The sequence below is a fragment of the Hippoglossus stenolepis genome, chromosome 14, assembly GCF_022539355.2.
Source record: "Hippoglossus stenolepis isolate QCI-W04-F060 chromosome 14, HSTE1.2, whole genome shotgun sequence".
Lineage (NCBI taxonomy): Eukaryota > Metazoa > Chordata > Actinopteri > Pleuronectiformes > Pleuronectidae > Hippoglossus > Hippoglossus stenolepis.
In genome coordinates this window covers 20259621-20281694 of record NC_061496.1, presented here as the reverse complement: position 1 = coordinate 20281694, position 22074 = coordinate 20259621, and the positions used below count along the sequence as shown (strand labels likewise).

The window sequence follows — 22074 nt, the reverse complement described above, 5'->3', positions numbered from 1 at the left end:
TGTCCTCCGCCTCCCATGGACACACCCTCCTACATGCACACGGAAAGTGCTTACCCTCGTCTGTTGCTGTGTGTCCATGAATAATGCACATATTAATCTTGCAATGTATGGAAGCTGTACTAATTAATTCAGCATTTCCCTGTTCGAGGTTATCTAATTAATGTGGCTCCTTTGTCGTCACTCGGCATGGATAACATTCTCTGGAAGTTCACCCAGCAGCGTGTTGCACTCGATAGAAAGATTAGAAGAGCCACTGATTTTTCAATCTTTTTATTTGTTGTAACGTTTTCCAATGATTTTCTCTTAAACTAGAAAGACCCCTGTCTCTTTTTTTCACAATATCAACCCCCGGCTCTACCCTCTATTGCACTGATACCCTGACTGACCAGTAGGAGTCTCACCAGAAACCCCTGAAATTGAAATGAATGAAATATCTATTAGCAGCAGTAAATAGTCCAGTCCAGTCACCGAAAAAAAAAAACCAGTGTGAAGATTTAACTTCCCTGTCAGCTGATCTGCAACCCGTCCTGTGGTCTGTCCGGAGCAGGGACAGGGGCTGCTAATGTCTCTGAAGCTACAACTGGGACAGCACCCTTGCTCTGTTGATCCACACTTGGGGACGGGAGAGGTGCAGTTTGGGGAAGCAGAGCAGCAGGCAGTGCAGGGGGGAGCGAGGCGGGGCTGTGAGGCAGGCGGGTCTTGCTTGCCCCCTCTGGTCCTCTTTCTCGATCCTTAGCGTTTTTCAGCAACACCTGGACGCTCTTGGAGAAGACGGCACGAGGGTCCGTATCAGGAAGAGCGGGGCAGACGCAACTTTCCCTCAACTCCAGAGCCTGGACACAGACACAACGCAGAACAGTCACACAGGTGATTTCACAACATTACTGCAGCAAGTATAAAGAAATACAAAAAACTATGTTTTTTTCCTATCTTTATTAAACAGCATGGTCTTTCAGTTTGGGAGCAAGACTTATTGATTCCACATTCAGACTTTGTAATGCTCCGACTCAAAAACCTGCACTCGCACTCAAATGGCCCCTGCTTGTCCTGAGACTTTCTCTGCTTGTGCTCTCAAACTGAGCTCCAGCTTCAGCTCTTCTCCTCGTGCAGACGCTGCCTCTGTGCACATGTGAAATGTCTGCTGACAGATTTTTTCTTCTGGTCTTGGATTATTTATTATGTGCAACAAGTCTGTCAAAATTCCCCAACCATTAGAATCCCAGGTGTAGTGTAGACTGATGAAACTGTCCCGCCCTCGTTGAGGGTTCGGTAGCTTTACTTCCCGTACAGAGGTTACTTTAACTGGGTTGCCAACATTTCATCTGAATTTCTATTGGTTGGGGGGAATTTTGACAGATTTGTTGCAAACAAAAATCCAAGCGCAAAAGAAAAGAGAGAGAAGAAATCCGAGGGCAGACGTTTCATGATAGCAGTGTGTGTGTGGCAAGAGCTGAAGCAACAGAAAAAAATATAACTACCTAAAAAGTTTGAGGAAAGCAGAGCACATCTGTTTTATTGCTAAAGTGTTCTTATTGATCTCATATTTCATGTCTTTGACTTTTTTGTAAAGCACTTTGAGCTGCATTTTATGTCTGAAAGGTGATGTATAAATAAAATGTATTATTATTATCTAGCAGAACGATTTGAGCACGAGCACAGAATCTTGAGTGAAAGAATTACAAAATCTGAAATCAATAAGTCCTACCCTCAAATCTAAAGACCACATTCTTGAATAAAAATAGAAAAAAAAATCCCATTATAAACAACACATTGTTTTTATTCAAAATAAATTGTAATAACTTTAAATCTCATCACAGAAATGAGTAAACAGCAGACATACTCACAGGTAAATATGCACTGACTTATAACTACAGACAAGATGTATTTAACCCTTTAGTTGTGGCTCATTTGTTGTTTTTGTTCGCAGTGTAGTGGAATAAGAAATCATCAAAATGCAGCAGTGAACTGAAATGAATGTGATGACAGATAAAGAGGAGAATGTGAAGGACCAGAGACAAAGACGACAGAGATCGAAGTACAGAGATAAACAGATGCATGAAGCTGAAGACACCACAAACACAATAAACAGAGGTACAAGTTTGCAGCCGGGCTACGGATTTTTTGAGGTTGTACTTGGGCACATCGCTGCTTCAAGCTAAATTCTAGCCCAGTTTAAATGGTCTGTATTTATTTATGGGGTAGAGTGGGTCGTGCACCAACCAGAAGGTCAGCGTTTTGATCCCAGACACATGTTGAAGTAGTCCTTGGGTTTAATGTGTAATAATGTGCATAGTGTACACACTGTGCTTTGAGTGGTCATCAAGACAAGACAGTGGTACGATAATATTTGCAAATTTCAGTGAAGCACAAATGACAGGATGCCATTCGTTTTTTTCCAGTTATTTCGTAAGATAATCCAAATATTGGTGAAATGTAAAAGTCAGTTATAGAAATAAAATGACTTAGTCTTGACCGTGTTGGTGCAGCCAGTCAACACCAGACTGCTGGTTACGGATATCAATCCCAGAAGGGTTGGATAAGCTGAGCTGCCAAGAACGAACCACAAGCCCTTCCCCCACAATTAGGCGCATCCTCTCTGTCTGTCTCACACACACAACTCATTAATCTCACACTTAGTGTCACCTGCAAGACTCACGAGCGCACACACATGCACTTTGTTTCACCACTCAACAGGCTCCCCTCTCATGCTACCAGTGGACTTAATGCGCTTTGCTGAAGGATGATGAGTGCACTAGTGGAGGCAGAGTGCCCTCACAGGAGTCGGGTTAACTAGCCTGATGCTGTCACCCCTCGCAAGGTTAAAAACATCACATTATGCATCATTTTCACCCGACTGAGCTCAGCTGTTAAGTGGCTCATATGTGCCGCTATGCTGGATTGAATGAATTGGGGATGAGGAGGGTGCAGCGGATAGCGGAGCCAGAGAGTTTTCTCTGCACAAACACAATGCAGGCCAACAATTCCCCCAAACAACAATTCTTCATCACTTCGCTGCCTGTGGCTACAGCCGGGCCTCTGCTACGAATGCTGCTAAAGGTCAGGCTACCACACAGGGATATGAAATGATGCATGGTCACAAACATACAACACACACAAACACACACAAGCACATGCAACATGCACACACTCAACGACACAGGCACCTGATGGACAATTAGTGGTTTACCCATCTGTTCGTCAGTAGTGCTTGGAGCATGTGACGGTGTACCAACAGTCCAACTCACAGTCAAGGTTAAATTCATTGCTGCCTGATACACTGTTAATCTCTCTCTGCCTCAGACACAAACACACAAACACATACATGTGCAACATGAAGATGCTTTTAGTGACTGCTTGTTTATTTCCCCTATAGCCTGGAGATACCATTGACCACCACAGTACGTGCACAGTGAGTGAGCATGTGAGATTGAGCTGCTAATGTTTCCTTTCAGAGCCTCCACGAAATGCAGTTAAGCAGATATCCGGGCCCCTGTGTTGAAAATGTTTTTTTCCTCTGCTCTTTTTCTCTCTGGCCTCTCTCTCTCCACATGTCAGCACACGTCTCTCCAGATGCTTAATTAGCTCCATAAAGACTCCTCCTAACAGCTCCTACAATTACACTGTCTCCTACACAACAGACAGGGGTAGGGCTCTGTGCGTCCGTACCTCTGGTATGAGGCTGTCCATCAGAGTGACTCTGTTCCTGTGCGACGGGTGCGTGGACAGCCACTCGGGGAAGTTGGGCTCTCCTGTCAGCTGGTCTCTGATTTCCATTTGCTGCCAGAAAACAGGTCCTGCCCGCACATCTGCACATGCCTAGGAAGGACACACAAACACACCATGGAGTCAGAAACACACAATGTGGCGTCCCTCTGTCCTGTGCTGAGATGAAAATCCTTAGTGAACTAACACACTGAGTTTAGTTTCGTTTGACAACAGTGCCCCCTAGTGCTCTATAAACGTACTACAGGAATTGAGAGTAACTGACTGATTCTATGATAAAATACTGATTCAACTACAAAGACAAAAAAGGTTTTCAAAGTTATTTCAGAGTTATTGAGCTGTGACCTACAAAAAGCACCAATGATTGTGAGTGCTCTCATATTTTGTTAATATAATTAGATAATACAGTTTCAATACCTTGTATGGGTCAAGATCCATAAATACTACAGTATATCCTACATTTGTCATGATGCAGGCCAATAGCCACTTTCATTATACACACACTTCTTTCAAATCCCTCACTTCCAGTTTGTTATCATCTATTTATTTGCCTTTATTTAACCAGGTTGGTCCCACTGAGAATAAAAATCTCTGTTACAAGGGAGACCTTGCTAGAAATAGTAGCAATACAGTTTCAAGAGTAAAATTAATTAGCAGACACACACATATATTAATATCATTAAAACTTGATCATATGAAACACTTTCAAGAGATTTTGTCGGAGCTTTAAACTCGCTAAACGTTATAAGGTTTGGAAGCATAAAATCAATCTGTAAATTATTCCATGCATTAGATGCCAAACACCTTAAAGCTTTCTGTTCCCAGTAAGTGCAGACTTTGGTAAGAATAAATCCTGAACTCCCATAGCTCCAGTTTAAAGGGGAGATAAAGGAGTAGGAATTTTGTCTAGAAAGGTTTTGTATATGAACACATACAAGTGAAACATAAGGGAGACGAATTTGCTTTTGAGTAAAGTACACAAGGGGGAGTAAGAGAATGATAATTTGTAGAGAATCTCAGTGTCCCATGATAAACACTATCCAACATGTGAAGACAATGGGCTGTGGAAATGATATCCAACACATCTCCATAGTCAGGAACAGGTAAAAGTGTAGATTCCAACAAGTTTTAGTTTCACAGAGAAAGAAAAGCAGGATTTGTTTCAGCTTTTTCAGGTGTAGGCTTCAAGTTTAGAATTTTAAGAAAGTCCCAAACTGAGGGACCATGATGATGTCAGGATTATCTCTCATTAAAAACTAGTAATTTCTCTCAGTTTAACTTGTTCAGTCAATGTTTTGTCCATTGTCCCTGTTGAATAAAGAATAAATGTAAGATCCTCCAGAGCCACAGAAGAGATCATAGATTTCATAGGCTGAGTAAAACTAAACTTAATGTATAAAAGCAGTGGGGTGCCCGTAACACTGGAGATGATGATGAAGATGATGATGAAGATGATGATACCTTAGCAGCCAACTGTAATCCCACTTTGTCGGCCTCGGCCTCCAGCTTGCGACTGAAGGGACGACTGAATATCAGCTGAGGGGAGAGACACATGATGTTTGCATCAGATTTGCACAAACCTTAACAGTCAAACACGCTCCTCTTAGAAAGTGTTTGAGTGCTTTAAATTCAGACAAACATAGAACAATGTCTTTAAAATAACATAATAGAATTCTGCTGTTGCCTTGTCAGTAAAAATATATGCATGTGTGTAAAGCTAATTTTCAATTGAGTGGCAGGAAATAGTGATATACAGTTGTACAAAGGTAACATTTTGTAATGTGTCAAACCTGTGTAAGCTTGTCCTGCACCCACTGTCCCAGAAGTGCCAGGCTGTCTCGAGGACAAACAGCCCATATGGCTGTCAGCAGAATAAGAGACAGGAGGTCCACGACATGAGACAGACTGGCCTGTTCTGCCTGCGGAGGACAGCGAAGGGACATGGGATGACAAGGAGAAGATGACAGAGGAGAAAAGGTACGAAGGAAAGAGGAAAGTAAAGGTTTGGTACACAGATTAAAAGATAATAGGAATAGGGAGAGAAAAATAGAGGGGAAAAGTTAGTGGGATGTGAAGGCAGCTGGAACATATTGATTGTTCCCATCTATTTTAGTGGAACTTAACTCTGTAACAGACTTAGAGGTTTTAACAGCCAATCCAATAGCGCACACCTACTGGGTAATACCAAGCCCATCAATGCTCATTCCTTTCATCTAATTAAAATCTCCTTCAAGCATTTCCTCCGAGGACGTTTAAAGTTTCGAAATACCCACTTCATTAGACACTTTTTTAGAACAAGAAAAATGGGCTTTTATTGCCGGAATAAAAAGAGCCATCGGAGGAAAATTAATAAAGCATGACAGTGGCCTAGGTCGACAGGTCTGCGGTCATCATAGCACACGCAGGATTAGTGAGTGTCTGGAGGTGATTGTCAGTGGGCCTTTGTCACCGGCTGATGCAATCGCAGCAACTGATGCCACCTCAGCCAATACTATACATTTGAGACAGAGCGGGGGGCTGATGATGAATAGTCAGGTCTCTCAGTGTATAATACGCATAACTATAGGAGGTCTGCATACATATTTTATGACCTTATATGGGAGAGACCTGGCCGTCTTCCAGCTGCAACTTCTCTGTGTGCCAAGGGCTTCTACATGACTTCACTTTGTTCTTGAAATTATTTGCACTCTAAGTGTTTTCAATGAGTCATCCTTCTGCACCACAAGCAAGGTCTGCCATCAACGAAGCACCTCAGATGTGTTTACTATCAGGGAGGGAGCGGTAACCTGTTAACCAGTATACCATGGTCCCATTCCAGACGGTTAGTTTCAATTTTGAATACTGTAATTACTGTGATGATTTGGTTTATAGTGTCCAGCATCAACCAAGTTGGCCTGTCTGCAAAGTGCATTGTCTGTGCGTTGTAGAAACGTGGTAGAATGAGTGGCAGGCTGTGTCAGAGCGACAGATTTATTTCAGTTGTCTAAGCTGCCAAAGTCAGAGTGTGCTTTAGTGCTCTGGCCACAGCTAGCTGCTGTTAGCATCCACCACTGTCAAATTGCATGCGTTTGGTCCTAACTCAAGTGTTTGGGCTTGATGTCTTGACCCATCGCCACAAACACACAGAGCAGAGAGAAACTGGACTTTGAATTGCAACAAAGCGCAGTATAGACACTTACACTGCAGACAAAGGAAATAAATGAAACAGAAATTATTTCTCGGGTTTCTTTCCAGACAGTGGTAGAGAAAACACTTCTGTTAAAACCAGTGTATTTGCTTCTTCTGTTGGATTTGTCTGAAGTTGAGTAAATCGTTGAACTCATGAATTCTAGGGTCAGTTAGTCGAATTTGTCCACATTGGAAATCACTGCTTTTTAATTAGCTATCCTCAGCTTTATCATGATCTTCTGACTGAAATTAAATTTTTGGCAAACTAATGCCTTCCTTCCTCAATGTTTGTGCTGATATGGTGTTAAATGGCTCTATATTATATAAATAAATATGTTTCAGACATTTTCAGCACATGTTAATAATACCATGACAATTTTTGGTCATGAAAATTGTGATACAAAATTTTCACAGGGTTTAATATCTACATTACTAATCACAAATCTTTACGTACACTAAGATCGGTTCGTTCTACACAGAGATTCTTCAGTGTTTCTGCAAAAAACTGTCAGTTGAAATTGCTCAGAGTGCTTAAAGGTCACTGAGAAGTGACAGACTGCCAATATCAGGCCAAACACTACAAGTTAATGTGATATGGTAACATGTAGACACAAAGCTACAATCACAAACATAGTGTGAAGAGGCTAATATACTTACAGAGTGTCCCAGTAATGCATGAGCCATCTCGTGTCCCAGGACAATGGTGAGCTGGTGAACATCCACCACAGTGTCCAGCATCCCCGTAAACATAAACACCTTCCCGTTCTACATACAAGGAGAATAAAATGCAAATTTGAGCCATATGGTGTAAATATAGTCTTTACAGGTGTACAAAAATAGTAGGCAATTACCATAAACTTTAAAATAAGTCACCTCAACATATAATAGAAGTGATGTATCCCAGTGCTATAAATCCCATATACTAAGTAATCGGGAAAAAATGTAAAGTAAATATGCAAAATTTATTATTTTACTACATATACTCCTTAGGTATGTTTTCCTTAGTGTTTGCTTGTTAGATAACAGGGTTACGCAAAAGCAACAGAACCTATTTCCATGAAATTTTGTAGATTGGTGCGTCATGACCCCAGGGTAAACGTATCAAATTTTGGATTGGATCTGGATAAACTGGTAGATCCAGGAGTTATTATTCAGTTACGAGATGGCGAGATAAGGCATCAGCCTTGGCAGAGGTTTGCACTTTCTGTGCACTCTTCTACTTTACTGTCAACTTAGTCTTTTTTACGTGGGTAGGATGCAAAAACCAGCAAAAGTTGGTGTGAAAACTAACCTGTTCTTGCTCTGTCACAAGAAATATAATACATCCTCAAATGTGAGATTCAGGATGCAATGGTTCCAGGTATGATAATTTGATACTACAATAAAAAAATCTCTCTTTTCTTACTGGAAGGACAAAAGCGTTGACATTTGGACTTTGCACCACGTGGACGCTCCAGGTGACATCAGACACTTCAGGGATGTCCTTGTTCCTTTGTGCCAGATGCTGCACCACCCGCTCCACCACCTTGTGACGGGGGTCAGTGACTGGAAGGAGCAACTCTGCAAACTCCTGCATGTACTGAGACACACACAACATACACACACACAGTGAATAAATACATTTTAAGGAAGATCTTTTTAGCTACATTGTTTTCTGACACCACATTTCCCCCCCAACATGAGCCTAACTACAGTACATGTCATCTAGACTGTCTTCTTGGCATTACTGTTTTCATTACTGATTCAATAAATGATTTAAAAATAATTTTCTATCTCTAGTCATCCTGTCTCTCTCACACACACACACACACACACACACACACACACACACACACACACACACACACACACACACACACACACACACACACACACACACACACACACACACACACACACACACACACACACACACACACACACACACACACGTCCCCTCTCCCTCTCTCACAGCCTCTGAAGTCAAAGCAGCCAGCTCCATGTAGTTCTCTCTGCTGAACACCAGGAGGCGGATCCGTCCCGTCACAGGCGACTCATCCAGGTGAGTCAGTAGGAGTAGAGCTGCAATCACCATGGCAACACCCGCCCCTGCTGCCAGATGCCAACGACGCCTCCAGACCCATTCGTTCATGAGCTGCCGGCGGTTGGCGGGTAGAGAAGCCCACCACTTCCTGATGCTCCTGCACACAAAGAGAGGCCACACGCTCTGTGAGATCTGTTTGTGTAGCTCACACAACCTCATGAAGTCAATTCAAAAATCATACTGGTAAAAAATTTAAATGAAAGACTAAATACAAGCTCTTGTCATATCTATAAAATTTGCAGACTTTAGTAAGAAAGTTAGAATCCAGGCAGATGCATGGAGATCAATAATCTCTTTTTAAAATAATACATGCATTAAAGATGTTCACACAATGTACTATGCACAAAATGCTGAGGTAATTTTGTGAGCTTGTGCAGAGGAAACAGTCAAATATTAAAATCTACAAGTAGGCCGAGACTTTGCTTGAAATAATTGACTGAATAAATCAACTCTCTCTTTTACAGAGACAATTCTAAATGAGTTATTTTAACAAAATAAAACAAATAAATAAAGCCTTACTGAGTGTGTGTGATATGGAACCTCATGTGTGCCAAAGGATACTATCATAATTTTTAAAAAAATGTACCAATTAACACAAACATGTCAACAATTAATAAACTAATTTATTTGTTCTTATTTAAATAACACAATTGATACAACTGTTCATAAAACAGTTAGAAGTGTTGAACAAAAAGCTTTAAGTGCAATTAAAGAATTGAACATATTTACACACTATAAAATTATTTCTAAGAATATACCTGCTATTTGCACTTGAATAAAATCAACTGATGTAAGTTTTCAGAATAAATATATTGAATGTTACCAATTGGTTTCCAAAATAATACCAATGTCTTCTTTCAAAGTGTGTGTGCTCATTGAGCCAGTCCCAGCTGATATTGTGCAAGAGGCGTGGTACATCCTGGACAGATCCACAGTCTATCTCACAAACAAACAACCATGTACGCTAACATTCATACCTACTGGTAATTAACCTAAGCTGCATGTCTTTGGACTTTGGGAAGAAGCCTGGCGAACCCAGAGGGAACCTATACAGGCAGATTCAAACCCACAGCTGTGAGGCAACAGTGGCCACTGAAACACCACGTCATCCCCTGCCCAATCATTATCCAATTTAATTGTTCTCATCAAACATCACAATGGGGGGAAATGTAAGTCTGTAACTTTGACCATGGGACTATTGTTGGTGCCAGACAGACTGATTTGAGTATTTCAGAAACTGATCTCCTGAGAGAGACACATCATTCTGTAAAGTTTTTATACAGAATGGTATAAAAACAAATTAATATTAGTTTTTATACAAAAACAAAATTTGTTTGGGGGGGGGATATGTAAGCTCCAAACTGGTTGGAGCTTACATATGGAGAGTGTAGGGTGACTAAGGTTATGACTCTTTACAACTGTGGTGGTGGCCTTGAGGTGGATGGACTACAGCAGCAGAAGAGCACATTGGGTTTCAATTTAATGGTGAGTGTTTATGATATCCAATGTGCGACATTATGAATGTAGGAAACATAATGCAGGAATAGATGTCCTGGGTAATTACATAAATAGAATAAACAAATGTGCTTAGTACTAAATTTAACTGCAAGCTATTTTACATTCGTAGTCCCCTCCCCGGCAAAAGTGACCAGAAACCACAGAGCAAAACAAAAACTAGCTTCACCACAAAAGGACCAACAACCTACAATGTCTATGTAAAGAATAGCAGCCATTCTGATTGGTTTGATCAATGCTATGAAGAACTGAGGAGGTTTTGAGAGCAGATGAACTACCCAGCATTAGTGTGGTGTTCCTAATACAGTCTGTATAGGCTCACTGTTGAACTGCACAGTCCCCTACCTGCCCAGTATTATAGCCAGGAGCTTCTGCAGAGGTTTCAGCACCAGCCACAAGAGAGGACCATACAGGGCCCTGCGGGGGGCTGAGGTGTGGAGCTGCTGTCCGCCCCGGCTGTGGACAGCACCCGGCTGCAGGGGGGAGGAGGTTCTGGGACTAATCTGGAGACACGGGGTCGGTCCATTGCTGTGGAACCGCAGAGGTGATGGAGAGGGAGCAGGTCTGAGGTGGAGAGAGCTCCCTGCTCGGTGACAGCTGATCTGAGAGCAGCCGAAGCTCACAGGACGTGAAGCCTGTTTGCTGACCCGGACGAGTCGACTCAGGTGAGCGGAGAGAGGAAGGAGGCGATGGCACCGAGACAGACAAACAGCGAGAGAGCCCATGTCGTCCTGCAGTCTCTCATAGGACTCCTCATGGAACAGCTCGTGTTGCTGAAGCCAGCGAGGCAGCCTCTCACCTGAGGGGGCGGCGACACTTCATCTCACTGTACAAATGTCTCAGGTTTCCTTCAGGTTGTTATAGGACAAGAGTCAATGTCCTCGCTCCAGAGGACGTTAGCTGCAGCTGACCTCGTTGACCTCACACCGAGCCGCCGCCGCCGCAGTCATGTTGTGTGATTCTGTTTTTAAATATTCTAACACAAACACTTTAACATTTCATTTCCGTGTGACGCCGAACACACGAACAACGAACTAAACTGAACTTTGTTGTGGTGCAATTTGACGTTCCTGCTTCCAAAATGTTTCCGTCTAGAAACAGACGCGACCCAAAGGTTCCGGCTGGAACTACAATATATCACGGAAACACAAGAAAGTCTTTTGACAGCTCTCATTACAAGATATGTTTACGGTAAGTTAATATGAGAACCCTACTTCTGTTTTTATTATTAAGTTTTGTTTGTGTTTTATTTATTTTCTTTCGTGTTGTTTCTGTGTTTTTTTACTTTTTTGCTCATCCACACAATTGTTTGATCAAGAAAACAGGCACGTGTCTTGTTTGCTTCTATTTGTAAATTAAAAATGAATAACTAAAAACAATTTAGGAAACATTTTAATTCACCAGATCCACATTTTTGTCTGGATCTGCACCAAATAACACACATTTGTAATTATCAGTCTCCTAGACATGATTGATTTGTTTCTTCATCAAGATCCATGAACAATTTTCTAAGAAATTGAAAAAATAAAACTTTAACAAATTATAAATTAATTGGTATGTGATATAATTTATCTCCATGTGATGTCTTGTGCAATGTGTGCGACGTATGTCTTTTCTATCTACATCTATGCTGTGTTATGTGTGAATGTGTCTGGACTGCTGAAAACAAAAAAAATCCCTGGTCTTTTCTGACCCATACCACAATAAAGTTTGCAAATATATTTTATTTTTGTGTGTAAATGAATCCAACACACACACACACACACAATCATGGGTGAATCACAGGGTTTTTGGTTAAAGGAATTTAATATGAATTCTGTTCACATTATCTGATTCTAACAGAATAAGATGTTATTTAAAAAAATAGATCAGATAGTTTGTACTACTGATAAAAAGTCATAATATTTACATAAAACTTTATACTCGTTAAATGTTACAGGACGAATGAGATATAACTGGTCCATCACAGTAAATAGTCATGTTCGGTGGATAACACTGAGCCCATGTGTAACACTGCGTTGCTGTTTGTCTCTGAGGTTGTTTCCGTGGTGATCTGTTCATTGTTGCCTGAAGCTCTGCCACAATCCGGATCAGAGTCTCCTTCCTGGAACCTGTTCTGGCTGAGCAGCTGATCAGCAGCCAAGTTGTCCACTGGTCTGGTTGAGGTATTTAAAGACCCTTCCCCTTCCCATGGCTGCTTAGTAATAAAGTCTGACTGGAGAAGGGCGTGGACCTGGGTGAGGAAGGACTCTCCCTCCTCATCTGGCAGGGGCTCTAGGTACCTGGCGAGAGACGACAGCATCTAAAGGGAGAAGGTTGAGTCCAATGAATGAGAGACAATCAAATCCTTAAAGATGAGGTCAATCTGTTAAAAAACTGGTTATACATTAGGATGAACCAGAGACTACAAATAAAAAATAAAGATTGGACAACATGACTTCTTCCCAAAAGTGAAGCGAAAGCGTCTCGATTGCCACCTGGTGGCTGGCTGCAGTATAGTACATAGACCCAACGGCCTCCTCCATGTAAGTGGATGGGACATGGGCCAAACTGAAAAGTCACATAAAATCATTCTTTCTCAAAGATGGTTTCTGTCAATTCAGGTAGTTCTTATCATGCCAATATATGTTCAAATGTTCATTTTCTGCTAAGTTTGGTTTTAATTAGTTATTTATTGCTATAAAAACTTGGTGAAACATCATGATTGACAGCTAAGACAGTTTCCTGATTGGTCAAGTGTATTGACGGACATCGCTACTACGGCTCCATCCCTCAATCACTTCTGTGCAGACTCTGGCTACAAATGTGCCAGATGGCAGCATTCGTATCTGGGATATTTAAGCTTAATTTCTGGAAAGTAGAAGGAAGTGGAGACACATCATCCATCTCTATATACAGTTTATGGAATGTACATATAAGCGGTAATGACCGGTTAGACTGACCTTCTCCAAACATGTGAGACGAGAGTCTTTCCGGAAAAATCTGTCCAACTGCACAGTCCTGACCAACCACAACAGGAAACAACTGTTACAACACTCGACAAAAACATGTTCAACATCACAAAAAGAAGGGGTCAACATTTGATGACATGTGTCAGAATGTCCACTGCAGTCTTGTGTCTGACTCACCCGGGTGTTTGAGAGTATTTGCTGATGATCCACTGAGCCCTCTTCATTGTCTGTTCCCAGTCTGGGATGTCTTGTGATGAAAGGAAGTCAAATCTGTAGGGCAGCTCTGTGTAGTAACAGAGACACACTGAGCTAGAGGATAAACTGCACAAGTCTCTGACCTACATAGTCTGTTTGATTTCAAAACTTAACTTTCTTGATCTTAACTATAAAATACGTCCATCTGTGTGTGTGTGTGTGTGTGTGTGTGTGTGTGTGTGTGTGTGTGTGTGTGTGTGTGTGTGTGTGTGTGTGTGTGTGTGTGTGTGTGTGTGTGTGTGTGTGTGTGAGAGAGACATACTCTGGGGGCCTGAGGGCTCCTGGCTCTCTTTCACCAGCAGACAGGTGGTTTGGGAGTGGGGGGATGGATTTGCTGGGTCATACGGGCTCACAATCATACCAATGAAGGGGGCTCCGCCTCGTGAGAAATAACTCTAGAACAATCAGGACACAGGAGATCAGACCTACCGACGCACACAGACAAACGTGTACGTGGCCTCGCTCAGTGATTCATTTTACCTGGAACTGGTCCTGTGTGTTTATGTCCCGTACTGAAGGGTTGGGGTGGAAGGAGGGGTGTGAGTGGTACCAGCCCACAACACTGAAGCCCAGGGACGACAGCACGTCACAGGCCTGCGTCTGAGACACCGGGTCCATCTCACACTGCAAACCTGTACTCACACTGTTGCACGGCTCTGCCACACGGATCTAAACACAAACACACGGAGCAGTTTGTCACTAAATACCAATTTCAACGTCAATAGATGATCTATTCAGAAAGTATAAAAATAGCGTGCACATCCAAACTTGATAGACACTAGGTGCTGGACAGAAGAGACACAAATTGGCAAACGATAATGTGGTGATTAATGAGAATGGTGTGCAGATATTCTTGTCTTCTAATAAATGATCTATTCTCATCAACTCCTCCTCCTACCTTCAACACTTTGTCTTTCTCATTAAAAGTCCCACCGAGCAGACCGATGACTTCCCCATGTGACACGTGCGCATGCTGAGGATCACAGCACATTTAATCAATTTAGGAACAAGTTAAAAGAGACAATTATTCTATAATGAAATATAACAAAGAGAACTGGTGGTTTTCTAGGAAAAGAAAAGTTAAGGTTGATTTAATTAGCTAATGGTGCATACAGCACCCTGAAAAGACCATATTCAAGCTCCTAAACAGTGAGACAATACAAAATATTACATTGTTATAGACATGATACAAGATAATTGTAGAAAACCGTAAGGGGAGAAAGAAGGAAAATAAATTCAGGTGGAAGAAAGATTAAGTGAAACCTCTGGGATCATCTTTACATCTACATTATGTATGAATCTGTTTTAAAATATGTTCAGATCTTCACTTAAATCATAAATTAACAAACATCTATTGCAACTAATAAAATACAAATCATTATCATCATATTATCATATTGAATACCATTCAAATACTCAGTGTAGTTGTAAATATTATGAGATTCCCTCAACCAATGACGTCCAAAGATAATTACTGGATTACAGGATTCTCAGTAACAGAGAACCAGCTGAAGGATTAAATGAATCATTGCAGCTGCTGAACATCTGTTCAGCATCCTCATCGAGGGGAAAATGAACTCTGCTGCCTGAGAAGCTTACTTGAGTTTAATGCTGCCAAAGGAGCGTTTGACCACTTATTTAATCCACAGAATCACTTACTTGTCCTCCCTGCAGATTGAATGTTTCATGGATATATTTAATAAATACATAAATACAACGATAACAATATTTTGTGCTTTATTAGCTTTTTTATGTCTTTATTTTCTAGTACTGTAAGAGTTCTGTAAATCCAGCCATATTTGTCAAGAATGATTCCACACAGAGCACCCTCAGCATGTGTGGTTGTGTGTGTAGCGTACCATGTCCATGATGAGAAGAGTCTCTGCACACACAATGACTTGGAATGGTTCCTGAGAGAACAGAAAAAAGACTATGAGAATACAGACTGGGGTGAGAACTGTTAATATATAACGTGAGTTTATGCATGACACAAATACAAGTAGGATCAGTGAAGGAAGATCTCATATAAAATATGTCATTTTTAAAACTGTCTGTCTGATTTCAAAGATTGGTTTTGGGAGGAAACTGACTCTGCTCTCCTATTAGAAACCTTTATGAAGTTTAGAGAGACATAACGCTGGTTAAATGAAAGGTTAGATTTCCATCCTGCATGATCGAATACGAGACTGGTGAGTGAACGATGGAAGAGACAGACACTGACCTGTACATCCTCACCAAAAGACCTGCAGGGAATCAGCTGGAAGGGATCGAACGACCTGGCAGAGAGAGTGAGATCCTACGTATTATAAATGAACATAAGGCAGTGAGGAAAGCAGAATACAGAAGAACACCCTCACCCTTTGTATCTGGACATCTTGCAGGGCCTCGGCCTCCTCTTCATCTCCTCTCTCCGCAGAGCAAGTTCCTCAGCACTGAGATGCTGAAGGAAACACCAACAACACAGGATCAGTGAATATACCAATGTGAATCTCTCAGTGATCAATACTGCTGTGTGCGTGTGTGTGTGTGTGTGTGCGTGTGTGTGTGTGTGTGTGTGTGTGTGTGTGTGTGTGTGTGTGAGCTGACAGTGTCCAAACCTCATATGTCTGTCCCTCCAGGTTTTTAGCATCACACCAATTTCCCAATAGGTCCCTAACACGGCGCTTCCTGGTCCGCTATAACCAAACAGAAGTTAGGTCAAGGTCCTGCAGTGTCATAAGCTGTTTTCAGACATGAACTCTGGAAAATGTCTAGACAATGGGTTCTGGACTTTCTCCGGAGTTTGCCTTTCACATATGAACAACACAGCAGTGGATTTACTGGGTCAGTTGTGTTCACAATAACAGGAAAACAAAACAGGGACCAGGTGGTGTCTGGGTAGAGGATGTAGGAGGCAGGACATAACGTTTTCATTCGGCTGGGGCGCCAGTGTTAGGCCTTATTACTAAAGGCTCTCGAATCTCGTCTTGCAAGTTGATGTCTGTGAATGCCCCAGACATGATCTTGCTGTAATCTCACAAGGGCTCACTCAGACAATATCCATAGTTTTTACTAGGGAGCTGGAAGGAGAAACTACAGAGAATGTCCACAGCCTCTGACTCTGTGATTTGCATTCTCACTTACAGGATTTCAGGAGAATATCTCAAGTTCAGTCCATGTCTGGAAGCAGCTTTAGTTTAGCTGCTTGACATTCTGTGTGTCACGAGTACCTACCATGCTCTGCAGCCTCTGGGCGAGCTGATAGGCCTCGAGCACGTCTTTGCCCACCTTATGCTTGGAGCGGTCCACCACCTTAGGGCGATTGTACACGGCTTGTTCTGTGAGAGAAGAGACGGAGCTCTGAGTGAATATGAAGAAAAAAATAGAATAAGAGTAAATGCTGCTTCAAACTCAGCAAAAGTACCACAGTTGAAGTTGATGGCTCCTATAAGTTCCAGGTAGGTGTGTATTCTCCCGATGCAGTTGACATCGCCGCAGTTCTTCAGGCCTGGGCGGACAGAGGTCTTGTTCAGGTACTTGGGCTTGCTCCTCAACCTGGTGAACAAAGACATTAAAACCCTGCACAGTTGTGGTGAGATTGAGGAACTGATGAACCGTGTCTCATACCACTGATCCAGGATGTAGTTTCTGATCTTCAGATATCGTTCAGGGGTCTTGGATGGCCGTCCCTCAAAGAACTCTGGAATAGCTTGTTTCTCATCCTCAGTGACGGTCTCCCTTTCCATTGTAATTTCCTCCTCAGGTACCTTGAGCTCCTCTTCATCCTCATCCTCCTCCTCCTCCTCCTCTAGGTCATCATCTGATCCCTGACTAAACATCCTTGAGTCTTGAAGGAAAAGCATGAGAATTTTCTCAACAGTATTAAAAATACAGTAAATTCACAGGAAAAGAAACATGGATGGGATCATAGACATCATGGATTACCTGTCTCATCACAAAAGGCTTCCTCTAGTAGACCAGTCTGTGCTGAGCTCTCAGACTGGGAACACTGGGCCTCATGCTCATCATTCATCCCCTTTGAGTCTGTCTGAGTTTCTGTCTGAGGGCTCTTCAGAGGAGGCGACACTGTCTCGTCTTGCTCGGTGACAACAGGCTCCTCAGTGAAAGGGAACGACGATGAAGATTGAAGACTTTGTGGAAAAGGAGCGATGTGGCTGTGCTGGTCCTTCGTCTCCTGGGTGCTCTCCACCTCATCCTCATCCTCACCTGCCTCCTCCTGCTCTCCTTCTGGACTGTCTATCTGGATCTCTGTTTGTTGCTCTGGCTCAGTTTTGATCCCAGTCCGCGGTTTATCATCTTCATCATCACTCAGGTCATCTGTGATGTCTACATCCTCGTCCTCGCCATCACAAAGCTTCTCTATGCGGACAGTGTTTACCAGCGGGGATGCATGACTGGATGTGGTCTGAGGAGGGTGCAGGGCAGATCCAGAAGAGTGAGCTGCAGATCTGGGCTCTGATTCAGCCTGAGAAAATAAACGGATGAGGAAAGAGTTTGTTTGTCTTTCATAATTTCTAAAGCTGTCACAAGGTGTGTCCTCTGGTTGTGAAAGAATTATTAGGAAACCACATTAACATATTTGGAAAGGCCCTTGATTTAAGTAACACTATGTGACTTATACTGAACAACAGTGCCCTCTGCAGCCGAGCAAGTGATTTTCAACAAACGAAAGACACCCATCAATGTGTTGACTGGAGCTTTGACTGTGTTGTCACCGATCTGAAGCACAACTCAACGGTGGACATTCCCCGTGATTCCCAGCTTCCTGAATTAGAAGAGCTGCCTCTGTAACAAATACACCAAACTCAACTTCTTCCTATTTTAAAATATATAACGATAATAATAACAATAATAATAAACTAGCACATAAAAACTGAAAATACATTTTAAATTTCAAAATGTTAATGAAAGAAAATTGATCAAATAAAGCAAAAACAAACAAATGCCTGGTTAGAAGTAATATAATATAAAAACCATAAAGTGAAAAGCAAGAAACCAGTGAAAACACTCAAAAGCCATCTTATAAAAATGGCTTTTTGAAAAGGTTTTAAAAGAAAATACTGAGGTAGCTTGGTTAAAAGGTTCCTCACTGAATATTGGAGATAAAGTTCAGCATTACTCTCTGCAACTATCAGACTATTACACACTTTTCACAGGAGATCGTACACCCTCACCAATGTTACATAGAGCAAGAACAGGCATTCACGATGAGGAGAGGGAAATAAGAGCTGCAGCATTCTCCCTATTCCAAGTTTGTGAAACATCAAACTCAATGTTTTAAGGTTAAAATAAAGTTGCATAGTTTTGCTTTAAGTAGCAGCGTCACTCGGGGATAATGTACAGCTGAATCTCACCTTGTGTTTGAAATACTGTCTGGCGTAGCTCTTGACCTGGAGGACAGAACGGCTCTCCACCAGTTTGGCAATCTTGGTCCATCTTCGACCAAACTGAGCCTGCAGAACAGCACACCCACGTTATATTAATTCAGATCCACACAGAAATTACCACTTCCACACACAAAGACTCAAAGAGAGCATTAAGACATGCTGAATATAATATAATATGTAAGCAATGGATGTTGGAGAAAGTAGGGGGAGCTCACCAGTCCTTCCTCAAACAGCTCTTTCTCCTGTTTGGACCAATGAGAAGAGGATCCAGAGGCTGCGGCCGAGGGTTTGGCTGGAGAACTGACCACCAAACAGAAAGGAGCATGACATCACTGCCAACAACACCAGGGACATGTGAACTGGGATCATGTGGGTGCTGAAAGAAGAACAGACTTACTTCTTCACTTTGGGCTTGTTGTTCAGATCACTTTCCCAAATATGATCAGGAATCTCTTTACCTGTCAGGTAGTATCTATGATCATAGTTCAGGACCAACTGATGCAATAGTGAATGGGATCCTAACTATGTGTCAGAGTAATAAACTCTCCAACACAGTTCAACCAACAGAGACATGGAACTGATAAATACAATAAAAACACTAGAATGGCACCCAGTAGAGTGGATACCTCCGCCAAAGGCCTCAATTCGCAATTTTAACTAAAGTGATAAATAAAATTCCTTGATCTGTTCCTTTGTCCAAAATTTAATGGATTTTTTCTTGGCACATGTCCCATCCTTCTACCATTTTTGTAGAACTCTGTAGTAGTCAAATTCAAGAAGCTTTGACAGAAAACATTCTGTTGATTCTAAAATCCATAAAGATTTTTTTATTTTTGGAAACTATGTCTTTATTTTCTAGTTCTGTTAGACTTCAGTTACACCGGCCATATTTGTCAAGCATCTCATAAGCCTCCTCATTCTGAACGTTATGTTTATGTAAATTCAGTAGACGCTACAGAATCTGTCGAGTCAAGCCGAACTTAATAAAAAGAATTACCTCAGCCAAGGGGGGTTTTGTTTTCTGTTATGTCAGCAAAATTATCCAAAAACCACTGAACTGCTTTCCACAGAATGATGTGGAACTATAGGACAAGGCCCACAGAAGACTGCATTACATTTTGGAGCAGATCCAGATAAATGAGCAGAGCCAGGGATCTTTTTTCGTTTGCTTTATCCTGGTGAGACAGGGCTTTCACTTTGGTACCAGTGTGAACTCTCTGAATGCTCTTCTAGCTCTAAAGGTGTTCATCTCATCCCTGGACTCGCCCTGTATATTTGTGCCTCATTCATAAGAAATCAGTTTGAGATTTGGAGCAAAAAGAAAAAAATGTTTTGCGAGCACATAAATCATACTTTGAAGAGATGTTACATGCGAGCCAAAAGAATTTCATTTGAGCAAACAAGAATCGATTCTGTGCTCAATAACTACATTTGTATGTTTACCATTATCCATATTAATGTGCAATAATAACACAATTCACTCTCCCTTCCTTTCCACTCCGTGCATGTTCAACTTTGCCTGCACACACACTCATCCTGGCACGTTACATTTATGGCCACAGAATAAACCAAGGTAAATTTTGATTAGCTGTTTGGTCGCTTCCACAAGAGGATGCATGATTTTTCTTCATCAAGATCCATGAATTATTCTTTTAGAAATCAGTGTAAATCTCTGATGGTGACATGTTTGATATGTTTCCGTCAGTGTGATGCGTTCAAGGTCAGTGAAAGGATACTGTTCCTCCAGCAGCATCCTCTGTATGACCTCTCTGTTCTCTGGGCTGATGGAGCTGTCCAGCTCCCAAGGCTGCACAACACAGACACAGAAAGACAGTGAGACAGAGACACAGACAGAGTAGCCGAATGACTTTGCTTGATGAACTCATTATTACCAGTGTCCCCGCGCTGCTCGTCCACGCAGACTGAATGAAGTGCTCCTGAACTAAACCCCCTGAGTCCAGCTCACTGTAACAGAGAGAGAGAGAGAAGCTGGTCGTGAACTCACATCTGGTTATTAGTTAGTCTGCAGTGAGGAGCTGAACAACCAGCTCAGAGTTAACCAGCAGTAAACACGTCCTACTAACAGATCACATGTTTATTCACCACAGCTCAGAGTTAACCAGCAGTAAACACGTCCTACTAACAGATCACATGTTTATTCACCACAGCTCAGTGTTAACCAGCAGTAAACACGTCTTACTAACTGATCACATGTTTATTCACCACAGCTCAGTGTTAACCAGCAGTAAACACGTCTTACTAACTGATCACATGTTTATTCACCACAGCTCAGTGTTAACCAGCAGTTAACACGTCTTACTAACAGATCACAGTCTTACTTCAGTCTGATCTCTGTCTCATCTCCCTCGATGTCAACATCCACCTCGTCCTCCATGTTGCTGCATAAACGTAAACAAAGGAGAGCGGAGCGACAGAAGGAAACCACCGCCTAGAAGCTGTGCTCAGTTTTACCCACAGCGACATCTTGCGGTTGGCTGTATGAATTTTACTCATGTTTCTGTTCTTTGACAGTTATTTATGTAAAATATTACAATCGAAAACCTAAAAAATAAAAAAGACAGGGAGCAAGGAAAGAACAATGATCATTATCCACAATGCTGGATATGACATTACAGTATAATAGAAAAACATTTAAGGATTAAACTTAAACTTCTTGAAAAGCACTTCAACAAAAAGCCTTTCCTGATTTTATCTTAGTTGTTCAATACAAATATTTTATTATTTTAATTACTCAATCTATATTGGTATAAGTACCTTAGACCATATGTCTCTAAGAAAGCTTTCATGAGTGGTTTGCATATTTAATTGATCATCTTTATCTACACAGGCACTGAGAAAAGACCCTCAAAACATACGTCTACCACAAAGTACTGACCGTTTTATGATTGTATTTTTGTCCTATTGTTTGTTTTGCTGTCTTGCTTCATGGATGATTAACTGCAGTTAACCTAGGGACGGTGGTTCAATCCCC

At 41.7% G+C, this 22074-nt stretch overlaps 2 protein-coding genes across 3 annotated transcripts; both read right to left on the bottom strand.

Annotated features, from left to right (window-relative positions):
* Positions 1 to 254: 254 nt before the first annotated feature.
* Positions 255 to 11599, bottom strand: oma1 (OMA1 zinc metallopeptidase). Its single transcript, XM_035176729.2, has 8 exons — positions 10835 to 11599; positions 8843 to 9071; positions 8297 to 8470; positions 7549 to 7656; positions 5514 to 5642; positions 5185 to 5259; positions 3667 to 3816; positions 255 to 833 (listed from the first exon to the last, which is right to left on the bottom strand). Exons 1-8 carry the CDS (start codon positions 11212 to 11214, stop codon positions 507 to 509), a joined length of 1572 nt encoding a protein of 523 aa, XP_035032620.2. The 5' UTR covers positions 11215 to 11599; the 3' UTR covers positions 255 to 506.
* A 677-nt stretch (positions 11600 to 12276) lies between these two features.
* mysm1 (Myb-like, SWIRM and MPN domains 1) lies at positions 12277 to 21518 on the bottom strand. Of its 2 annotated transcripts, none has more exons than XM_047343055.1 (20): positions 21422 to 21518; positions 20975 to 21047; positions 20819 to 20889; positions 19480 to 19554; positions 19298 to 19382; positions 19050 to 19148; positions 17620 to 18160; positions 17302 to 17521; positions 17099 to 17229; positions 16909 to 17012; positions 16293 to 16370; positions 16053 to 16135; positions 15917 to 15971; positions 15555 to 15605; positions 14594 to 14668; positions 14176 to 14364; positions 13958 to 14090; positions 13618 to 13723; positions 13432 to 13489; positions 12277 to 12791 (listed from the first exon to the last, which is right to left on the bottom strand). In XM_047343055.1, exons 1-20 carry the CDS (start codon positions 21475 to 21477, stop codon positions 12453 to 12455), a joined length of 2622 nt encoding a protein of 873 aa, XP_047199011.1. In that variant the 5' UTR covers positions 21478 to 21518; the 3' UTR covers positions 12277 to 12452. The 2 variants fall into 2 exon arrangements, 1 of the variants encoding a protein (XP_047199011.1); XR_007034824.1 differs by having other exon boundaries at positions 12710 to 12791; positions 13618 to 13710.
* Between the last annotated feature and the right edge of the window lie 556 nt (positions 21519 to 22074).

What these genes read in the sequence shown, in the direction of transcription:
- oma1 (XM_035176729.2), bottom strand. Translation starts at nt 11,214, where the DNA reads ATGGGCTCTCTCGCTGTTTGTCTGTCTCGGTGCCATCGCCTCCTTCCT. An exon ending in CTGCTTTGACTTCAGAGGCT is followed by an intron (nt 8,471 to 8,842) that starts GTGAGAGAGGGA and finishes TGTGTGTCTCAG; the next exon opens with TACATGCAGGAGTTTGCAGA. An exon ending in TGCAGGACAAGCTTACACAG is followed by an intron (nt 5,260 to 5,513) that starts GTTTGACACATT and finishes CTCTCCCCTCAG; the next exon opens with CTGATATTCAGTCGTCCCTT.
- mysm1 (XM_047343055.1), bottom strand. Translation starts at nt 21,477, where the DNA reads ATGGAGGACGAGGTGGATGTTGACATCGAGGGAGATGAGACAGAGATC. An exon ending in CGAGCAGCGCGGGGACACTG is followed by an intron (nt 20,890 to 20,974) that starts GTAATAATGAGT and finishes TGTGTTGTGCAG; the next exon opens with CCTTGGGAGCTGGACAGCTC. An exon ending in AAATACTCTCAAACACCCGG is followed by an intron (nt 13,490 to 13,617) that starts GTGAGTCAGACA and finishes GTGGTTGGTCAG; the next exon opens with GACTGTGCAGTTGGACAGAT.